This window comes from Lissotriton helveticus, chromosome 1_1 (assembly GCF_964261635.1).
Source record: "Lissotriton helveticus chromosome 1_1, aLisHel1.1, whole genome shotgun sequence".
Classification (NCBI taxonomy): domain Eukaryota; kingdom Metazoa; phylum Chordata; class Amphibia; order Caudata; family Salamandridae; genus Lissotriton; species Lissotriton helveticus.
Genome location: NC_136057.1, coordinates 174,310,623 through 174,334,918, shown reverse-complemented (window position 1 = coordinate 174,334,918; position 24,296 = coordinate 174,310,623). Strand labels below are relative to the sequence as shown.

General features: G+C 44.6%; 1 protein-coding gene across 1 annotated transcript in view; it reads right to left on the bottom strand.

Annotated features, from left to right (window-relative positions):
- The window catches only part of IPO13 (importin 13), a 651,059-nt gene that overhangs the window by 105,881 nt on the left and 520,882 nt on the right, over nt 1-24,296 (bottom strand). The window contains exon 15 of the mRNA XM_078661811.1: nt 22,837-22,889. Coding sequence (XP_078517937.1) covers nt 22,837-22,889 — 53 coding nt within the window. The remainder of the gene's footprint in view (nt 1-22,836; nt 22,890-24,296) is intronic.

Genomic DNA, 24,296 nt, shown 5'->3' with positions numbered 1-24,296 from the left:
AAATGTGAAGGATACGTCCCACCCGTACCAAAGGATAACATGAAGTCATGCAGCTGAAGGCCTGTCTAGCACCAATCCAAAGCCTGGATGTCAAACTTGTAACTGAAACTCAAACCAAACACAACAAAGTTTGCCCCTATGGCTAATGGCAGTAAAATTCAGGGCAAAAGATGGTTAGTCATGATGAATCTGAAAATGTCATCCCTCAACTTATCAGTAGCAAACAAATCCCTTTACTTCCATGTTGACAACACAAACAGCAATCAAAACCAAGACTGCAGGGCATTCACTTTTAACACTTTGCAGAGTGAAATTTTTCCTGCCAGGAGCTGAATTCAAAATGGCTGTACTAGCCGCAGTCCTATCTCACTGATGATGGCGGCAATATTCTCTCCGTCAGAATTACAGATGCACACCTGCATCCCTGAAAAGAATCCTCCATCCAATAGCTCACCTCATCAAAGGACTTAAAAAATGGAACTGTGTAATGTTTACACTCCAAGATCTCCGCAGGTTCTCCACCTCCCCATCTTCACATTAATATAATGTTCAAGTGTGACTTCATCAAATCAAATGCAAATCCATCACCAATACCACTCATCAATAGCATTTGCTTTAAGAGATTTAGACATATGGTGGCCTTTGACAAACCAACAGCATCAGCACTCTATGGGTTGAGGACATGCAACAATGAGAAAACAAGATGCCAATCGATCTCCTTCTATGCATGCAGAATATTAAACAACATCTTAATAGAACACAGTCAAGCTCCATCGATCATCGGCTCCAAAGATGAACCCAGGATACGTCTCTAAGTAACAACTCATGAGTGAGTAACTCCAGATCTGCATATCACTGGATCATCATGTCGCCAACAGGACTCATCGCAGTCTCTGAAAACTACTTCAATTCATATTGCAACCTGACAGCCTACATTATAAAGCGTTGTCTTACAAAATAGCCAAGTTTATGCTACATCGATTAAAATTACATACATATAAATACAAGACACTTTCGGAGAACAAAACGCCTAGGTCCCATACAAGAACTTATTAATACAGTCTCCTATTGCAAGCTTTCCTAAGACTCTTTCAGTCAGTCTTCCCATTATTGAACTCTTCTAGAACTGCAACCACCAACATTTCACTAGCCCCTAATTCGATCATTGTAACGAGTATTTGAGTATGATAGTTAGTGGCAGCCAGCTCAATACTCAAATCACGAGTTTCCTGCCGACTAAGACGAAGACCAAATGAAAGGAAAATCTACCTAAGATAGTGCCATAACAAGAGGACAACTGTAGTGCACCTTTATAAACCAAAGGTAAACTTTCAAATGAGTGTCTAGCCATTGAACTCCGCTGTGGTCTAGCCATGGGTGAGTCAGCTGGAAAGTGTTCATGTCCTCTATCTAGGACATACGATTCCCATCAGATAATTCCTTACAGAGGTCTCTCTAGTCTGGTGAAACTGAACCAGGGTTGTGTGAGCCATCTGTGCCTCTTGTGATGTGCTGGAATTAGGACACTGCTAAGCCCTAACTTGGAATGCAAGACAGCTAGGCACTATTCAGTGCACCAAATATTGAGGTAGATGAGCTTTAAACATAACGTATAAATAAGTGTTTGTATATATGTATGTGAACAAGGCAGTTCCGCCTGCCGAAACATGTTATGCCATACTTGACGAAGTGAATAAAATACAGTTAAGAACTGATCCCCAGCGGTGTCTGTACCTATGTTTACATCGCAGCAAGAGTCGGAAGTATATATATATATATATATATATATATATATATATATATATATATATATATATATATATATATATATATATATATATATATATATATATATATATATACATACACATATATATCTATACATACACACACACACACACACACACACACATATATATATATATATATACAAACACATATTTTAGGCTACTTTACTGGGAAGGGATAAAGGTACTCATTAACCACAAAGCTGGTTTCTTATATTTGGGGGATCTGGCAAGAGCTTCACCAGCTGCATCTGGCATACAAACACCATCTTGAACATAAAAATGAGCTACAACAACAAAAAAACATATGAATACTGGGAGAACAGGCACTGGAAGTTGGAGTAGACCCGTAAAATAACCATGCCGGAGTTTCAAAGGTGAATTATCATTAAAGATTACTTTCAATTTTGTTTTTATCTTGTCACATTGGCGGATCTTTCAAAGGCAAACGTCAGTCTAATCTCCTGACAAAGTGCTGCTCATTTTTTCAACATGGAAACTCGGGTTTACCGTTCTTTCTCATACTGCAAACTGTAAGGATTTTGTAAAGCGAACTATACGACAATCTTGCCGGTGTGAAAGAAAAGGCGGTAGAAAGTGGTTTTCTTCTAACACACAATAAGAAGTAAAGAAATATAAATTAACTGTACAAAAATGTCATATTAAACAATAAGTTAGGAAAGCACAATTGAAGCACTTTTTACCTATTCTGAAGTGTGATGGAAACCAAGATTTCACTAGGATGGAAACAGATCACGGCACTTTACTTGGTGATGTGCAAACGACAGATATTCGCAGAAAACCAGTGTCCACACATTCTATTTGTGCACTGCATAGTTTTATCAGTAAAACTTATGTTTGTCCACATTTTGTGGTCCTTTCAATATATGCGGTCTATAAATGACAGTATGCAACCACATCATGCTTTAATAATATATTTGTAACAGTGCGCTCCGAAATGCAACACCAGCTACATACTACACTCTTACTGCACTTGCTGAATGGGCGTGGCTCATTTGTGACACTTGTTCATTTTGTTATGCTTGATTTTTTAGAATAGCTATGAATTCAGTGATGTAACATTGATGGCAGCACAACCAGTCTGGAAATTGTCCCAACAACACTGCTGTGAAGAACAAACAGAACCTCTCCTGGGCAAGAAGGACCTTGGGCTTCACCCCAGGGCTCTCCGTAGTGCCTCTCTGATCGAAGAATATTACCAAGAATGTGGAACCATATGAATCATCTCTCTTACACAGTATCAGTTATGACCTATTATGAAATTGGGATTGAACACTAATCCTGCCACTTCTAACCATTGACACGTTGGGACAGTGGGTGACTTGACCAACCTAAAATCTTGACAGTTGGCACAAGCCAGGTCAAAGATAAAGGTCTTTGAAGTTTTTTGTAACCTAGTGGATGCACTTTGGGATGCTAAGTTTGTACCATCAGTCGTAGTTCCAACGTTGGTACCAATTTAACCCCCAAGAGGACAATCCAGGATTGCGTCCTGCACGCCATTGGTAAAGTACCAGTAGCACTATGTGAACTAGGCTTCAAGGCTTTCGGCCACCGGACTGTTTGCACCATAAAAGCATACAATTTGCTTGGGTTGAAGCCCAGCTCATTTTAAGCTGAGTGTTCTTAACCACCCTCCCTCTGGTGGTCTCAGAGTGCTGTGGGAAGGATGTGGAGACTTGCAATATGGTAAATTTGCTTGATCCCGGGAGTACGGAATCAGTTTATTCTTCAACAGTGATGTGGAGTGCTGGCAGATTCCAGCAGTAAAATAGGTTTCCAACATGATCACAAAGCTGGAAGATGAGCAAGAGTCCTGAAAGCTTGAGTAAGGACGGTGAAGTCAGTATTAGGGGTCTGAACAGGCAGGACGCAAGATCTTCTTTGGCCCCTATAAGTCTAGAACAATGCCACTAGACTATGGAGTACCCCAGTGTTCCTGTGTGAGCACTACGACCTTTACTATTTATATGGCCTCCCTTGCTAAAATCGTCAGAGGTTTTGGATTTGAGATGATTTTATACACTGACGACACACAGCTACTTTTCTCTTTTGGCTCGAATACGTCCAAATCAAAAGTCTTATTTTTCTCTGGGATGAAGGCCATAGCCACCTGAATACTGGAAAATCGATTGCAGATCAAACCTACGAAAACAGAAATTATGCTATTTGGACAAGCTCAACTTCTCTGGGCTCTGGATTGGTGGCCAGCTGAGCTGGGCTTCGGCCCTTCACCCAAATTGGTAGTAAAAAAACCTTGAAGTCCACTTAGACCAATCTCTTTCTATGAAAGAACACATTTCGGCCACCACTTGGTCCTGCTTCCACATGCTACATCTGCTGAGAAGAGTTTACCCTCTCTTACCACTTTCCTCAAGAAAAACAATGGTTCAAGCCTTGGTAATCAGTCGCCTTCAGCAACTCACTCCTGGCCTCCATAAATGAGAATTTACTCTCTAAACTTCAGGTGGTCCCCCCCATTGGCATGGCAAAGAGACCTGAATAAGAATATAGATGACGCTATGTGGTCATACTGTTGAACTAACACGAAAAGAGTTTCCCTTAATGGTAGACATCGATTGATACACTTCAACTATCTCAATAGAGTTTAGTACACCCCGGAAAGACTTTGCAGGTATGGCCTGAGGGAAGAATCAAGGTGCGAGTGTTGCAATGAGCAGTTGGCTGACTTCCTGTATTTGGCATGGTTCTGTCCAGAGGATGCAACATTTTGGGAGGGTGTGTTTTCAGAGATGTCTCAGATTACAGAGCGTGCGCTTGAGTCGGAGCAAACCGTGGCGCTGCTAGCTTCTCTAAACCTTTACCTACAGGGATGCGTAGGTTAGTGGACATGGGGCTGCTGATAACCAAGTGCAGAGTTGTGATCTGTTGGTCAAAAGGGCTGCTGCCTACGAAGGCCCAATCGGCATCCAATATGCTGTACTGTTTTACTCAAACAGAGAATTTTAGCGAGCTCCTCTCTCCCCGCAATAGGCCTAAGAACTTTTGGGCGCTGTATAGTGCATATAATGCTGCCAAGGGAGGTGATAATGAGACTGCAGGGAGTGGGGGGTGTTGGGGGGGGGATGATACGCACTGAGTGTACACAAACTCGTGGTATGGTCAGCCTGTGGCTCAACTTTGCATTGATGACCGCCCCATAGAGTGACCATTTGAAGTGTGCTGATAGGTGGAAGGCTGTTTTTTTTTTGTAATTATTTGTGATTAGGGTATAATATTTGTTAAACGCTTCGACTGTGGGAGAACATAATTATATTGTCAAGTATTATTACGCTACTTGTCTACTGTACTGTGATACCTTGGAAAGTAAGACTGTTAGTAATTACGGAACATGTACTGTCATGAAAGTCGGAAAGTGTCCTTTGTTACTGTGCGGTCTTGACATGCTGTTTTGAAAGTCAAAATAAAGAAATAAAAAAAAAAAAGATTCAGGTGGTCCAAAACACTGCTGCGCGCCTTGTTTGCAACCTCCCCCCACGCTCGGCCACATCCCCATTCTTGCAGTCTCTACACTGGCTTCCGGTGAGAAAGAGAATTATTTGTAAATTATGCTGTCTAATCCAACGTGCTCTTCACGGCCAAGGGCCTTCTTTCCTAGCAGTTAAGCTTCTGCCCTACACTCCATTCAGATTTCTTAGATCTCGCAATAAGGCCCTTCTTATTGTCCCCAGGCTTAAGAAGGCCAGGGCAGGCTGCAGATCTTTCTCATTCCTTGCCCCCTGTCTCTGGAATATTCTACCCACGCAACTTCGTCGCTGTGAAAATCATCTCCTTTTTAGGAAGGCGCTAAGGACCTTCCTATTTTAGGTTTATATTCCAGCCTGTCCTCCTACCCTTGCCGTGCGCCGAGATATCCCTTCTGGGATGATTCGAGCGCTTAATAAATTACAATAACATAACAACTGGAGAAGGTTGAGCTAGAAGAGGGCACAATCGTCCAAAGGCCACAGTGAAGAGGAGGGTTTACGAGGATCTCCAGAATCAGAGGTAGTCATATGCCAGACTGATAAGTAGGAGTAGGGAACTCCACAAGGTGGAACCCTGACCACGCAAAGACAGACTACCATGTCTCTTGGATTTAAATGATGCTTCGCCAATAGGCCCCGATTTGAAGACCTGAGGCTTTCAGTTAGCAAGGAAGACAAACAGTTTTGCAAGTTATGTTATGTTATGTTATATGGGACTTTTATAGCGCAACGGCTACTCCAAAGGAGTGTCCCGGCGCTTTATGCTCCAGACCTTAAGAGAGACTAGAGAACATAACAGTAAAAACAGAAACCAGAAAGGGAGAGGCACACTAACCAGAGAACAGCCAGGTCTTTAGACCCTTCCTAAAGACAAGCAAGTTAGATGTGGCCCGCAAAGACAGTGGTAGGGAGTTCCATAGCTGGGGGGCAAGGAATCTAAAGGACCGACCGCCCAGTCGGGCCCTCTTTATACGTGGCACCACCGCCAGAGCCAATGACTCCGATCTTAAGGATCGTGCAGGCCGGTAAAGGTCCAGCCTCTTCTGGAGGTATTTTGCACCATTGGCATGCAGGGCTTTATGGGCTAAGGTCATAGCCTTAAACATTATCCTCTTCCGTATAGGAAGCCAATGGAGGGATAGAAGTAGGTTTGAGGCACTAGTACGGCGATGCAGGCCAAAAATCGCTCGTGCTGCAGCGTTCTGGGTCACCTGCATGCGCTGTAACAAATATTCTGGCATACCCAGATACAGAACATTTGCATAATCCAATCTGGATCCAATAAGTGCCTGAACAGTTATCCTGCGATGTTCCTCGGAAAGTAGGGGAAAGAACTTTCGAAGCATCCTGAGGATCCCGAAACACGTTCCTGTAAGAGTAGCCACCTGGGATTTGAGCGAAAGCTCATTGTCAATTTTAACTCCCAGGTTCTTAGCCCATTTAGATGACTGAGCTGGGGGGAACATGTCAGCGGGCCACCAACCATGCCAATCCGGTTCCGATGGGCATCCGAAGAAAAGTATCTCGCATTTATCCGAGTTGCACTTGAGGCTGTTAAGTTGGAACCAATTAAAAACAGCCCCAAGGCACTCACGGATACTTTCCCCATCGAAATCTTGGCTCTTACGGCAGGTGAACAGAAGCTGTGTGTCGTCAGCATAAGAGACGATCCGGGCCCCATAGGATTCCGCCAATGTCGCCAGAGGGGTCATGAGGATGTTAAATAGAGTAGGGCTCAATACTGAGCCCTGAGGAACTCCGACTCCCAATAGCGGCATTTCGGCAGATCCAGACGGGCCCCAGATCGTCTGTCGGCGGTTGGCTAGAAAGGAGCGAAACCAATTGAGCACCGTCCCCCCTAGACCGATGTCATGTAGCCTAGTGAGGAGATCCCCATGGGGGACGGTGTCAAACGCCGCCGACAGGTCTAACATGACTAACATCACCCTGCCTCCGGTGTCCAGCACCTCCTTCACAATCTCAGAGACTTCCAGGAGCGCCGTCTCGGTGCTTAGGTTCGATCGAAAGCCCGATTGGGACTCATGGAGCAGCTCGTTCGACTCCAAGAAGTTGGAGAGCACGCTGTGAACGTGTTTCTCTAAGATTTTGGTAAGTGCTGGAAGAAGCAAGATCGGCCTGTAATTGGATGGCACTTCTGGGTCCAGGTTGGGCTTCTTAATGAGAGGAATAACCATAGCCTGTTTCCAAGGCAAAGGCAAAGCTCCCTGACTCAGGGAGAGGTTAAGAATGGGATTGGCTAAGGGGTTGACAACATCTGCCATTCTCGCTAGAAATTTTGCTGGGCACGGATCACGCGGTGAGCCCGATTTAAGGTTCCTCATCAAAGCTAGGGATGCGGATACCGTAAGGGGCGGGAAGTCTAACAGGACTGGGCCCGAAGTCGACAAAGGAACTGTCTCGATCGGCAAAATCTGAGGATCGTCTATTGGTCTAGGAGGAAAGGAGTCCTGGATTTGCCTAATTTTGGTGGTGAAAAAATTAGCAATGGTGTTAGCCCAGGTCTCGGCCGGGGCATCCTGAGCTGAGGGTAAGTGCGGAGTGGTAAATTCTCGAACAATTGCAAAGATCTCCTTGCAGGAGTTTGCTGCTTCCTCAATTCTTTTGGCCAAGTAGCATTTCTTGCCCTGAAGGATTAAATCATGATAGGATTTCATCATGGATTTATAGATCTGTTTAGCCTCAGTATCATAATGGGCTCTCCATGCCCGTTCGGCGACTTTACATTGTCTACGGGAATGGGCCAGTTCCTCCGTAAACCAAGGGGCCGAGATCCGTTGGGTAGCAGATCTAGGTGGCTGTAATGGGGCAAGTTCATTTAATCTAGCTAGGAGCCAGGATTGCAGACTCTCAAGGTCATTATCCAGATCACCCATGTAGGACAGGGGATGATCCACCAGAGCCTGAGCTAGCAGATCTGGTGTCACCCGATGGAACGCCCTGTGGCTGCTGCCCTGTAGCCTTGTAGCACTGACCGTTGGTTTCACAGTGGCAGATATTTCGAAATGGACGAGACAATGGTCAGACCATAATACCGGCAAAAGTGTAACAGCCATAATAGGTGAAGTGGAGAAGACCTGGTCAAGCGTATGACCTTTATCATGGGTCGGGCCGAAGAGATAGGGGAACAGGCCCAGAGTAGATGTAATATCCAACAGCTTGATAGCATCTTGGTCTTGAGGATCATCCATGTGGAAATTAAAATCTCCAGCCAATAGACACTGCTCAGATCTTAGAGCAAGGACAGACAAAGCCTGCTGAAGATCATCAAAAAATGATCCCACAGGGCCTGGAGGTCTGTAAACGACAAGACCCTTCACCGCTTGCTGGGGTGATAAGGAGAGGGTGAAGGCGAGAGAGTCAGCCCCTGCGATTGTGTTTGTGTGCGTGACTGTGCATGAGAAAGATTTTTTCACAACTAGGGCGACTCCTCCCCCTCTTCCCTTGTCTCTATCTTGTCGATGGATAATATAATCAGAGGGAATGGCTGCCATTATGTCCGGATGGGAGGACTCGTTGAGCCAAGTCTCAGTGAGCATCAGACAAGTTGGACTGGTCGTAGAAAGGAGATCAAAGATCTCCTGAGTGTGTCTATGCAGCGACCTCGTATTAAGGAGTAGACAGATGTTTAATGCTACAATCCTTGATCGGACAGGTGGAACGGAGGTTGCTGGTAGGATGCCATTTACAAACAGGGCACTTATATTTACCCCTATAACGGCCTGGGAATACTGAGTGACAGGCAGCATCCACGGCTCGCAGGGAGTAGAGCTCCTGCGCGGAGTAGGAAAGCATAATGGCCAGAAGTCCCTGCCACGCCGAACGCCTCCGGGACGCTGACGGGCGCAGACGGGCAGGACTCTGACGCGACTCCGGCGCAGGTCCGGCGCATCCGCAGTTCGCGTCCGCTGCGCGGAGGGAGAGGGGAGCTTTTTATAGCGCTACTAGAGCGCGAGGGCGGAGAGTCCTACCCCCAAGATGGCAGCCGGAATGAGATCCCAGCCCTCGGCGTCAACACTCAGCCGAGGGCGGTCTAAAATCCCAAGCAGGGGAGAGGGAGCAGGCGAAGCGCTTACAAGCGCTGGGAAGTCTAAGGCAAGGCAGCAGCACGCTTATAACTCAAGCGCGAACAAAAGCTGCACAAAAGTACAATAAAATTGACAAGCATGAAAGTCACAACACACTCGTTTAAAATTGCCAAAGAATAGAAAAGAGACCTCCCGGCTTCCGCCTCAGGAGGGGAAGGTAAGGTAAGGTAGCAGTTGTTAATCACATGCACGATGTTGCAGTTCCCTTTTATAGCGCAACTAGAGCGCGAGGGCGGAGAGTCCTACCCCCAAGATGGCAGCCGGAATGAGATCCCAGCCCTCGGCGTCAACACTCAGCCGAGGGCGGTCTAAAATCCCAAGCAGGGGAGAGGGAGCAGGCGAAGCGCTTACAAGCGCTGGGAAGTCTAAGGCAAGGCAGCAGCACGCTTATAACTCAAGCGCGAACATAAGCTGCACAAAAGTACAATAAAATTGACAAGCATGAAAGTCACAACACACTCGTTTAAAATTGCCAAAGAATAGAAAAGAGACCTCCCGGCTTGAATTTGCTAAACAACCATGAATCACCATGTGAATAATGCTAAATGTGTCAAGCACAGCTTTTAGTAATACGAGAAATATGCTATGGATGCACGTGTACAGCCTACTGCACTAATCCAAGAGTAACATGATGATCGAGGAGAAACATTAGCCACTAGATCTAAAGTAATCTGTTTACTCTCATGGCTGGAGCACTAATTGTGTGTGGATTCACACCTTAAATGGTGCAAGGCCCTCGTACTTTTTTGTGTACTTTTTAATGTGCTGTAGTGTCCTACTTGAACATAAAGACCAATTCTATTTTAAGGAAATAGCTTAGCCTGGACATTAATTTTACTAAGTGTAACTATGTCTGCCATGAAGCATTTACAGTACAAACTTTTAACTGTCCTGGACTAATCCTTGGCTGATTGTCCTTGAGATCAAGTGTGCAGAGGGCGTAACTTGGCTGTCCACGTGAAATGCATTTTACTGCCCTAGGACACAAGGAAACATTCTCAAGGGCTCAGAGCACCTCAAGATGGTTCTTATTGTAAGGCCAGAGAAGACCAAAACACACAGGCTAAGGTGTGCGAGTCTGAGACAAACAGATCAGACGGCTTTGCATCTAGAAAATACAATGTGTTCATGTGAAGCTGGTCCCAATTCTTCTTGGCAATAGTAAGACCAAATCTGAGAAGGGTGCACAGAAGAAAGAAGATTATGACAGGCAGTAGGAAGCACATATTTCCCAGCACAAGACAGAGGTGGAGTGTACCCCATCTGAAATGTGAGAGAGCTGGAGAACAGAGTACAAATCAATCAATCGATCAATCAGGATTTATAAGGCGCGACTAATCACTAATAGCTGATAACTTTCCTACTTTCTGGAGTCAAACCAGCTACTACGGAGTTCTCAAACTGGGTTCCGCCCAGGCCAGGGCACGGATACGGCTCTCCTCGCGGTCATCGAGGAAGCAAGGTGCATCTTGGATTCGGCACGATCAGTGGCAGTGATCCTCCTTGATCTAAGTGCAGCCTTTGACACGGTTAATCACCGTGTCCTGATCCAACGCCTGGCTGAGGTGGGCGTAAGGGGGGCTGCCTTGACATGGTTGACATCATACCTGTACAACCGCACCTTCCAAGTCTGGGATGGAAACGCGCGATCTGCTTTAGTCCCCCTCCAGTGTGGTGTGCCGCAGGGCTCGTCTTTAAGCCCCACATTGTTTAATGTGTACATGGCCCCCCTGGAGGATGTGGTGATCCCGTTTGGTATCAAGATCATGAGTTACGCTGACGAAACCCAATTGGTCGTCTCACTATCCCAACTTGACCAGCGCCCTGACAGTTTGAACTCATGTCTGCTGAAAATCCACACTTGGATGTGCGACTCATTTCTCAAATTGAACGGGTCGAAAACCGAGATTATGATGCTAGGCAATAAGTTGGCTACATTACCAACTTCTATCTGGCCCAACTGCCTGGGCAAGCTCCCCAGCCCTAAAAAAGAAATTAAGAGCCTGGGGGTTTGGTTGGAGCAGGACCTTTCCTTTAAAACCCAGGCAAAAAACATAGCGGGCATCTGTTTTGGCCTTCTTCGGTCCGCCCGGAAAATCCTTCCCCTCCTTCCACAACAATCGAGGAAGTTGTTGGTACAAGGACTTGTCCTGTCCAGATTAGACTATAGTAATGCGCTTTTTCTGGGAGCCCCCGAGTCCACCATTAATAAACTTCAAGTCTCACAGAATGCCGCAGCCAGGCTTCTGATGGGCACCTCCTCTAGGAAGTCAGCAAAACCAGCATTAAAAGCGCTCCATTGGCTCCCCGTCTGTGAGAGGATCAAGTTTAAGTCCATGAGTATTGCCCATAAACTTCTTCAAGGCCAGGGCCCCGCTATCATGAAGAGTTTAGTCATACCCTACAAAGCCAACAGGCCTTTGCGCTCAGATAATGAACACCTGGCCACAGTCCCTAGATTTAGGAAGACACGCTCGGGTGGTCGCCGTTTTTCTGTAAAGGCGGCCACGCACTGGAATTCCCTTCCAATAAAACTACGTGCGGAACCCTGTCATCTACGCTTTCGCAAGCTTTTGAAGACTTTTCTCTTCCCCAAATGATTTCCTGTTCGTTTTTTTCCCCCTGGGTAAGCCTGTTTCAAGTGTAGCGCTGGGATGCCTCCGGGTAACCACGCGCTTTATAAATCAGCTTACATTACATTACATTACATAGGGTATCCAGGCAAAGATCAAACAGTAACAGAGGGCCTGCTCTCACCAAACATGGAAGGATACATCTCATGGTTTAATCAACGCAGTGTACTTGCTGGTGGTGGTATGATCACGACGCTTCAAAAGTATTTTAATAATTGAGTTTCATTCTTTCCACAGCAGAAGTTGTAGAACTCTCAATAGTTCCTCCGCAGAATGTTATGTTTATGTAGATCCATACGCTATATTACCAAGCGTATTGTGCTAAAGATTTAAAATGTTGGTGATGTGCAGAAGGAAACTCTGAGAGACACACAGGATCAATGTTCTGTTGAGCATTGTAGACCGACTGATGTATCCGACTTGAAATAACACATTAATAACATCTTTGACTAAATATCAATGGTGGAAGCAGAGGAGCAACCAAAGCTTGAGTAAGGCTTTGAGGAGAAAGGTGTTGCTTCACAGAAACACTGGTTAGATCAGACACCTATGAGGTTTGGAAACTCTTTAGAGCGTTGCAAAATGTGAAAAAGAATACTACTAGAACACAATCACTGCTCTCTAAATGAAATGTTTGAACATAAACACAACACTTTTGCTGCAGCACGTCCCAGGGAAGCAATCCTTCAATATCAGCTTCCACAGCTAAGTTGCACCCTTCAATCAGAAAGAACTGGATGGCTGAAGAGTAAGTTGGCCCTGCAAAGGTCTCAAGAGAGTTACTAATGTGCAAAATGTCAAAGATACTAAAGACTTTTGGAAAGCTACACTTGAAGACTATGAAACAATACACAATCTCGTCAAATAACATCACTGCTAACGAATTCCACAGCCACACTCCAGACTTCACACACCCTTAACATATCCTGGACATTGAGAAGTTCAGTGGGAAATGTTGGTTTAATTCTTTGCTAGATGACAACAGTACTTGGTCCACTAAGAACAGTCTCCCTCTATTCCAATTAACCTTCCTGTCTCCTACAAATGTAACTCTAGGTCACACATTATTCGATACCATCGGAGGGGTAGTAGTGTCTTAAGGCCAGTGTCCAGAGGAAACGGATTCAACCAAGAACTCACTGGAAGGCACAATGGTATTGCTAGCAGTGTGTTAATGAAGTACACACAAAAAATTGATGCATGGAATGCTTGAATTAATTTCAGCCCCTGGTAATTACTCAGGCCGCATTCCAATCCATCATTATTTTGCACACCATGCCACCTCACTTTGGATCCAGCGATATGCATATCAGTGTTGACCCTGGTCCAATCAGAATAGTCCAACTCAAATTCCAAGCCAGGTCCTCCCTGAACCGGAACACAACCACCCAGGGACGATTTCACCCTAGTTATGGGCTCAGCCGGGTGCAGCTTAGTTCCAGTGATACACTGTGCATGAGCATACCAATTCCACTAAGGGTGAAACTAAAGTACACAAAAAAGTGATGGATGGAACGGTCCTAGGTTGCTGGTGTACCGGTTCAGTGAGGACCTGCCTTGTCAGTTCAGCCTGGACTATACCCATGAGGGCCAGGGTCAAGACAGATTTCCATATGGCTGGGTCCAAACTAAGGTGGCATGGTGGTTGAAAAACGATGGATAGAGATGTGACCTGATATGGCAGCGGCTGATATTAATTCAAGCATTGTATCCATCACTGTGTTGTTTTTGCAACGGTGCGTGTACGAGCAAGACTTCTGGGCACACACTTGAACAACAAGCAGTGGAAGATGAATAGGCAGGAAGGCAAGATAGTCCAGGATCATCCTGTCTACCATAGAATGAAACGCAAGGCTCACGCCACATACAGCTAATCATCTGAACACATGAGCATGCCTAGGCCGCTTATAGGTGGGTGGAGTCAGCGAGAGACAGTGAAAGGTCATCTCGAGCCGCTGCCTAGCATCCCATGACACCTTATCATGGCCTTCTGCAGTTCATGAAACAGCCAAGGCCTGCATTGTGACCCTGCTGAACACATCCTGTGAGCTTGTTTCTTACAAGAATGCTGGAGTACATCTGTAACTGCTGCTCACGTCAGAAATGTAATGCGTTTGCAACCCTTCGCGCCTGCTCACTGTCGGATGCTTTGGATACAAAGAAACTGCTGGCCGGATGTCTGCACCCTGGTACTGATGAAAGTAGAGACCCGAAGCCGACACTAGAAGAGAGGGAGCACACACAGGAAGTGAGCCTGAACCACCCATTACTACGACAGAACAGTGACACTCCTAGCCTTCAATTAAGACAGAAATGTATGAATAAACTATTCCTGTCCCATAAATATTTATCCATTCAAACCAGTCCAAAGAGTAATATTTTTTTTTTTTTGCCTCCTCCATCCCTGCCCAGGGCTTAGACAGTCGCAGTTAGTGTTTCAGGCTACCTGCTGTGCCCTTACGATAACCATTCTCCCCAATCTGATCTGCACTTAGTCTTGTTTTGTGGCTTTTATAAGGCAGAAAGAGAAGATTTTATCCTTCCGATTTTAAGGCGCCACAATTTTAGCCAATGCCTGGTGGCACTTTACTTTTTAAAATCTTTACCCGATCCATTGGTTTGTTTTTCTGTAGCCACCTGTTTATGGGCCTGTATAAAAAGGAGAAAGTTGGCTGATAGAAGGCCTAACGGTTTTATTTAACAATCAAATGTAGACAATGAGTAATTTGATGTAAATGTACTGGATCCGGTTCAAAAGGCACATAATTAATTACAGGTTTTAAAATGTTCTCAAAAATTATTTATGAATTTTTTAGGTAATTCCACTGGCTATATGATTTTAACCTGTTATGAACCGGAGTTCCTTGTTGACGGCCGATCTAAATTGTGCTTTTATGATCTGTATTTAGGAGATCGAATAAAGATTTTATTGAATTGAATTGATTCAGATTACACAGCGAGGTATGCCACTCGTGCACAACAGTGTGCACTAGAACTACCCATTTCACTGTTTTGCCACAGAAGACTGATGTAAATGTCCCCTCTCTTAATACGCAGAGAAGGCTACACCACTGTCCCTGTCCTGATGCGATCCATAAACCATGCCCAGGTTGAAACGTGTCCACCGGAGAGACTATGTTTAAGTACTTATGAAAAAGAACATTGAGGAAAAGGAAACAAAAAAGAACTATACCTAGAGCTCTTCTGCATAGCTTCCCTTTGAACCACTGGAATCTCTAAAATAGCCTCTATGACTTGGTTCTAATAATATTTTAAACAAGAAAGATTGGTATTAAATCCCAATAAATTATGTCTCGACCAAAGGTTAGGATTATGATAAATCTTTATTCCATAACTCCAGCACAGTAACAGGCTCATTTAAGTTCATCCAAGTGCGTACTAGAAATTTAAATCACAGAAATGTCATTACTTCTTCCCAACTACAACTCACAGAGGGCCCTCCCAGCTTCCTTTTGGTACACCAGTCACTGAAGGGACAGGACAGTGCTTAGTTTGAGCCGGTGGTTCCCAGTGCTCAGCACTGGCACTTAATTGTCAATGCCAGCACTTATAATAATCTGCCACATGCTGGCGCTGTTTAACTAATTTAGACAACAGCACAACGAAAGTTGTTTGTTAATTCAATATATCTTTAAAATGGTTAATACCTGCTCAAAAGTAATTCCTATGGCTTTGGGACCTGAAATAGTCTGAATTGTCACACTTGGAGGAGAGTGACAGTTCGCGGTTGTGTTGGTACTGTCATTGGCAGTGCTGGCTGGAGCAATGGGCTGTGCAAGCTGTGGTAGCCTAATGACTAGGGCCAGGGGCTTATTTTTTCACAAATTAAGCACTGGGATAGCATCATAAAATCATGAGACTCTCTTAAATCTTCGTTGTGCCAAATGAATCTGCACTTCCTTTCAGAGCAAGGATGGTGGCTACAGCAGAGGGGTTCCACGAATGGAAGGGTGTACCCCTTTCACACAATCTGAAGCACCCACTGGTCAGAAGTAATTGTAGACCATGGGTCAGGTGGTGCCTAACCCTGCCATCAATGGAATGGCTGTGATGGATGGAGGGTGCATCGGGGAGATTAAGTGATTTGCCCAGAATCACAGGATGTTCAGCGTCGTTACCGACACTCGAACCCAGTTCCCCAGGACCGAGGTTGAACGCCCTAGCCGTTCGGCCAACTCCCCTCCCCCCTATATAATCATTTTACTTCTGTAGAACGGGGAGGGAGGATAGGCTACACTGTTGTAGATAATGACAGGTTTGTTTATGATTTACGGACTACTTGCTATGCTGACCGTATTTGTATTAGTATTAGGCATTTTCCTACTTGTTGTGGTACGTACACTGCATTCTAGAGCACGATAATTTAAATAAACATTTTAAATTTTCCTCTTGACTCTGTCAGACCTTATTGTGGACAAGAACAAGTGTGAGAGCGAAAGGGTGTGTTCTGTAACCGCGAATCCTGAGGGTCGGGAGTGGCGTCTAATCACTTGTTCCTATGTGAGTGAGTAGGAGGGCAAGTGAGACACTATAGCTAGTTGGTCGCGGGCTCATGAGTATTCAGGTGGTAGGATGACTCATTCCCTGCCTACTAAAGGCAGTGTCTATGGAACTGCACCACCTGCTCCCCGTTTCTGATACTGACTTCTAACCATAGATTCCTCACCTTAGAATATGCCGTAGGCGTCAATGTGGATCCATAACATCTTGAGGAGCACCTCCGCGTGCTGGCCGGTGGGGTCGATTGGCTCAGGGTCAAAAGTGATGTAGTGGTGCCCATATAAGCACCACTCCAGGAAGGTGGCACGGGCTCCTTTCAGCACTGATCCGGAGAGCTACCTCTGTAATTTTTTTACCTACTTTTTAGACCTTTTTGTTTACTATTTTTCAACTGTTGCTCCAAGTGGCTATGTACATGTCCCCTACAAAACCTTGCAGGGAAAGTCACAGGCAGATGTCTGTGTCTTATCTCGACTTGGTCTGTCCAAGGTGCCTGAGGTCGAGTCATAGCCCCAAGGCCTGATCAGAGTCAATGCACCCCAAGGTAATGCTAGCTCCCCCCCCCCCTCCTGTAGGAGCCAGTATTGATCTGAAAGGCAGCGCCCCGTCTGTCAGAGCAATCCTTCGTCTGTTTCCCTGAGAGCTTGACTACGTGTAGGAAAACAGCCGAACGCTCCGCTTCCAGCAACCGAGAGCATTTTCACAGCTCTCACTTGCTGGAAGCGAAGTGTTTGCTGTGACTTGGCGGGAGCAGTCAAAACTCCCACCAAACTACAGCAAACAGCTATGTCCTGGAGGTGGGTACCCCGGGACATAGCAGGAGCCAGCCCTTGAGGATGTCGGTCTCCAGAGCCATGTATGGTTCCTGGAGGAGGGTGGGGTGGTCGCATGGCCTCCCTCCTTTCTTTAGAATGGGCTGCCCCAGAGAGGTGGGGGTCCCAGGGGCTGAGAATGGCCCAGGAGGAGGGCCAACTTTTTTTTTTTTTTTAAGTCAAACACCCCACCCCCCCGAGGAAGTGGTGGGCACCGGGAGCAGGGGGGTCTGCGTGCACCCTGCTAAATTTAACAAGTAGCCCCGGGGAGGAGGCAATCCCGGGGTCCTTGCGCCCCGCACTCCAACGTTTAACAAGTAGCCCCGGGGAGGTGGTGGTGGTCCTCTGGGCAGGGGGAGTTCGAGCAGTTCCACTTATTAAAACATAAGGTCTGGGGAGGTGGTGGTCCCCTGGACTCAAAAGAGCCACAGGCGGGGGGGGGCCCGTGAGCCACCTCCTTGTATTAATCCTGCATGTCCCCAGGACCTGGCCCACCGGTGGGTTAAACATTAGAGAAGTGCAGCCTGTGTTTCCTTTTTTTCCCCTAACCTGAGCCGCGATCCGGCATGGCTCCTGCTGAATTGTTTAAAAAAAATGTTTTTGGGCCCAGGAGTCCCTGCAGGACCCCCGAGCTCGTGAGAAAGCGTTTTTTAACTGCGAAACGGGTCGAGCGAAGCCTTCCTAAATAAACACGCTTTGCAACTTCAAGTGGCCCGGATAATCTTTTCTAAAAGAGGAGTGAATGGTTATATATATATATATATATATATATATATATATATATATATATATATATATATATATATATATATATATATATAACTGCAACTAGCAAAAATAAGCAATAAATAGAACCTAACTTACAAGGACAACATGCAAGGGGCGTGCCATACTATACTTTAACAAATGTACAAACTATTATGATTTGTAAACTTTTGACCTTCTGACAAAGGCAATGGATCAGTATTTTACAAAGTAGATTTTTTACTTAGATTTGAAAGTATAGCAACCCAAAAATGGATTATTTCCTAGAAAATGGCAGCTTTTAGGTTCAAGTGATATTCAGTATTTTACTGATATACATGTATTTATTTATATATTTATTGCGATTTTGCACTTGAAAAATGTTATAAATGCTAAACATGTCAAAAACTTGCACACAATATCGTAAAGCAAGTACGCTATAGTATTTTGTCCATTGCTGTTGAGAATGACAATCACGTGATTCACTTTAATGATGCCCTGCCACTTTAAATTGTTTCCCAAAACCCACATCATTGGTCAAGTGAACAAGCGGCGTTAAGCTGCAAAACGCATCTTTTGACTTTTTGTTGAAATAAACTACTAAAGCACTGATACTGGGTCTGTGTCCTGTATGCTGGAGGCAGCGCGTGATTCGAGACGTGGCGGCTATTCTAACAGGATTGTCGGAGATATATATATATATATATATATATATATCCTCGCTCCTGTTGCACCAATTACGACGGGGCTCTAGCGGTGGGTGCCACAACACGGTTGGTGCACCGTGTAATATTATAGCTCCAAAATCTCCTCTCCCAGCCGAGAAAGAAGAAGCAGCACTCGCGGGGTGAGTTACAATGTTTTCTTTATTCCTTTACAGACGCGTTTCGGGTCAAGCCCTTTATCAATGTGATAACGAGAATGTTACACGGGAATCATTTTTAAGCAGAGCGTGATCTCAGAGGAAACTGTGAAAGGACTACCCGCTCCAAATCTGCGGGCGCCATGTTGGAATGTGCAAAAACGAATAAAATTTCATCATATATCGGTAGGCAAAATTACATTGCATTTGAATTATTCGATACAATTAATTCATTAAGCCGTGAATCGGCTAACCAAATATATACCAGTTTTCTCGATATTTACTGTAGAGTAAAAGTTAATGAAAACGTGTGCAGCTTAATAATATACATATTATCATTTCGTGATTCTCCAAACAATTTGTCACATTCTAGGTGTACACGTTCAAACTTTTTACCCTGCAGATTATAAGGTGATATAATATTGCCTGGTGAATAGAACATTCCTTTGCTATCTTGCCGTGGATCGGCCTAGGCGGCTCCTATCGCTAGAAACCGCTAAATCATAACCGGGGTTACCCCCCAGGTTAAAACAGATTCCTCCAGAGTTAGTTGAGTTGGCCTTGGCATTCATATGTTCAGATTTATTTACCCAGGTGGATGGCCAGTTCTTCCCCACTATATCCCATCATTGGTAACGACATCCCAAGAAACCCGCTGGTAACCTTTAGAAGAACAAAATCCATTAAAGATTTACTGGTACACAGTCACTTAGATGCCCCTACAACAAGGACAAACACTTTGGCAGAAATGAAAGGGTTCTTTCCTTGTGGCAAGTGCAAGGCCTGTGCATACAGCAAAAGGGTCTAGGGCTTTGAACTCCCAGGGGTGAAGAAGAAGAAAAACATCGGTTCCTTCATCACCTGTCAGACACCCTATGTGGTGTATTGCCTAGTGTGCCCCTGCAATCTAAAATATATAGGGAGCACTATAAAAAGTGTGAAACTGAGAATCCTTGAACACATGCGGGCTATAGCTAATAAGGACATGACATCCCCTGTAGCCAAGCATTTTGCAATAAAACACCGAAGCAGTAGGGACGGACATGTTACAGTATTTCGGGGTGGATCAAGTACCAGAACATGAAAGGGGTGGTAACCGGCTCTTGAAACTGAGGCGTCTGGAGTCGCGCTATATCATTGACCTACAAACGAAAATCCCAATGGGCCTGAATAGTGGGGAAGAACTGGCCATCCACCTGGGTAAATAAATCTGAACATATGAATGCCAAGGCCAACTCAACTAACTCTGGAGGAATCTGTTTTAACCTGGGGGGTAACCCCGGTTATGATTTAGCGGTTTCTAGCGATAGGAGCCGCCTAGGGGGATCCACGGCAAGATAGCAAAGGAATGTTCTATTCACCAAGCAACATTATATCACCTTATAATCTGCAGGGTAAAAAGTTTGAACGTGTACACCTAGAATGTGACAAATTGTTTGGAGAATCACGAAATGATAATATGTATATTATTAAGCTGCACACGTTTTCATTAACTTTTACTCTACAGTAAATATCGAGAAAACGGGTATATATTTGGTTAGCCGATTCACGGCTTAATGAATTAATTGTATCGAATAATTCAAATGCAATGTAATTTTGCCTACCGATATATGATTAAATTTTATTCGTTTTTGCACATTCCAAAATGGCGCCCGCAGATTTGGAGCGCGTAGTCCTTTCACAGTTTCCTCTGAGATCACGCTCTGCTTAAAAATGATTCCCGTGTAACATTCTCGTTATCACATTGACAAAGGGCTTGACCCGAAACGCGTCTGTAAAGGAATAAAGAAAACATTGTAACTCACCCCGCGAGTGCTGCTTCTTCTTTCTCGGCTGGGAGAGGAGATTTTGGAGCTATAATAGATATATATATATATATATATATATATATATATATATCTATATATGGCCGACAAATAAACGCACTATCTTGCACGAAACCTGGGTTCGAGTATGCCTGTGTGTTGCCCGCCTGCGCGGGTAGCGTCCTTGTCAAGCAGCTACTTTGGATATATATATATATATATATATATATATATATATATATATATATATATATATATATATATATATTATATATATATATACACACTTTCGTATTTTCCTTAGTTCAACACCGAACTATGTCATGTTAACCTTTATGTTCCCCCGTGGAAATATATATATATATATATATATATATCCATCCAATACAAGAAAATGAATCGCGGCACACTTCTTGGGTTAACGCAGTTGTTTATTCAAACGTGACACAACACCTCCTACGCGTTTCGAACCGTAGTTCCTGGTACCATCATGCCCCTGTTAACCAAAGGGGTGTGCAATGAAATAAATGTGGAAACCGAGAAGGGACTAATCACAATCACTACCGTGACCAGGAACTACGGTTCGAAATGCGTAGGAGGTGTTGTGTCACGTTTGAATAAACAACTGCGTTAACCCAAGAAGTGTGCCGCGATTCATTTTCTTGTATTGGATTGATTAGAGACACTGCCCTGGTCTCTTCGCGTGCACCCACCGGAACAGAGCTCCCGTTGCGACAGGTCAATTTGTTGTTTGATTATATATATATATATATATATATTTCCACGGGGGAACATAAAGGTTAACATGACATAGTTCGGTGTTGAACTAAGGAAAATACGAAAGTAAAAATAAAAAATGTAAAAAAAACTGAAATTCACCAGTTGTAGTTTACTGAGCTAATCATATTAGCACCCCAACATGCACTGCTTAAGACGTTGCATATTACATCATTCACGAGATGTAAAATGACATCATTGATGAGATCACTGACATCATTAATGAAATCGCCCATCAGAGTATATCTGGACACCAATAACTAGATATGCCTAATGTTTTCATGCATATGCAGGTTAACCCGTTGCATTGCTTCGACCATAGTTATCAAGCTCACCGTTTGCATCGGTCCACACACAGTGACTGCATGCTACAGGTTAACCCGCTGAATTGCTTCCTGCTTAGTGACCAAGCTCACCATTTGCATCGGTCCACACACAGTGACTGCTTGCTGTAGGTTAACCCGTTGCATCGCGTCCTCTGTAGTGACCAAGCTCACCGTTTGCATTGTTCCGCACACAGTGACTGCATGCTGCAGATTAACCCGCTGCATTGCTTCCTGCATAGTGTTCAAGCTCACCTTTTGCATTGTTCTGCACACAGTGACTGCTTGCTGCAGGTTAACCCGCTGCTTTACTTCGTCCATAGTTATCAAGCTCAATATTTGCATTGTTCTGCACACAGTGACTGAATGCTGCACGTTAACATGTTGTATTGCATCCTACATAGTTATCAGGCTCTCTGTTTAAATTGCTCAGCACACACAGACTACATGATGCAGGTTAACCCTTTGCATTGCATCCTGCATAGTGACCAAGCTCACGATTTGCACTGTTCCGCACACAGTGACATCCTGCTGCAGACGAATATCTTTAAAGGCTATTCCTCTGAGCTCATGGTCAACATGCGAGGATGGAGGGAAAGATGTTAATCGCTCTGGTGGTCAGCACTCTTGGGAAGCTGCAGGAAGAAAGTGGTTGGTTTGAGCCATGGACAGGACAGTCAACAGAGCATAGGGGCAACCAACACAGGCGTGTTGCAGTGCCTCCTAGTGTCTGTCCGGTGCCACTTCCAACCCCCGACCACTAACGGAGAAGGCTTGGTCAGTTTATAACGTCCAAGGAAAACAGATGGAATAAGTCTACTGAACCAAAAGAGGAAAAAACAAACTTGTCAAACAGAAAGCTAAAAATAGGTTTAATTTGAATTAAAAAGAGGAAGAAGTTGAGCGAGAAAGTAGAGAAAGAACAGAAAGTGAATGAAATAAGAAACCAAAACACACCTGTGCCAGGAGTTGCATAAATGAATCAACAATGTCAGGATGATCCCTGGGCCCTAAAAATATAATAAAAGATGTAACTTAAGAAAAAATCATACAAACAGCAACTCAATATCATATAGTTATGTGATACGGAAATAATTTACACGTGGAAAACAGGAGAGTGAGGAGGTGGAGGGGAGTGGAGGGCGAAGGGGAAGAGGGGGAGAGACATGAGCAACTGGAAGCAAGTTAAAGAAACAAAAACGGACTGAAATCATGGAAGTCAGAGCCTGAAAACAGAAAGAAACAGCAAAACATAGGGCCTGGCGCCAAAGGTACACACAGATGCTGGGGGGCCTTCGCTCTTAGTGGGGGCGGAAGAAGTGTGACCCACTAGACCCAGGGAGGATGTGCTTCACCGGCCATTGATTCAGGATCCCTGGTAAAGACACCGTCCCACTGAACTGGGTGCGTGTGGCTTCCCATGGGATAGTGGGTATGCGGCGAGGTGCCTTTAGAGTGCTCCACAGGCGAGGATGCTTGGTCTCCTGTCTGAGAGGTGTAGGCTGAGAGGAGAGGCCAGGTTTGACACAGCTTGCTGCAAAGGTCCTCTGAAGTCATCCCAGCTGAGGAACCAATGTGGCCTGGAACAGCACAGGCCAATTCATGACAACCCACCTGTTCCATCAAATAGCTTCAAAGGGACCACCAAGCTCAGCTTCTCCAACATTTTACTCTAACTGAAGGTACCTTTCATGAAGGTATATATTTAATTAGTGAGACTATTGATTTTGAGATAAAATTCTGCATCAAACTGTTTAGAAGTTACGCATGAACTTTATGTTGAACTATAAAGTATGACCAACAAATACAACATTGTTTCAGTAGAAGAACACAGGACATTCACAAAAGCGACAGTGTCAAGAATCTGTTCAATATAACAAAAGGCAAATAGAGACAGGGCGGTGTTTGACAAACAATAGATTCAGGTGCGATAAACTGCAAGAAACCAAAAGCAGATTAGCAGTAAGTGCTCTCATACATAGAAACAGTGCGTCAAGCTCAGTAGAACAGTTTCAGTAATGCACTTACAGAAATAAGACCTTTCTCCAAAGTTGCTACTAATGTGTTTTATCACACAAAGGAGAATATTTGACATTTCCTGTCAAAGGGGAGCTTCTGATACCCACAAGAATTCCTACTGAGTAAAGGATACTGTTAATGGAATTTGTGATTGTTTGGTAATGCTGTGTATTAAGTGAGTCACTTGGATAACTGAAACATGTCAATGCCCTACTGTTGAGGTCTAGAGTTGCTAGGGAAGATGCAGGTCCTGGTGAGGTGTGTAATAAAATCCTTAGCATGAGAGTCTTGGTGGGCCCAGTGAGGTTACAACACTACCTGGACACACACACGCTCCTTTGTTACACAGAAGCTGCCTGATCATCATCAACTTGGTTCAGATTCATGCATACATACTT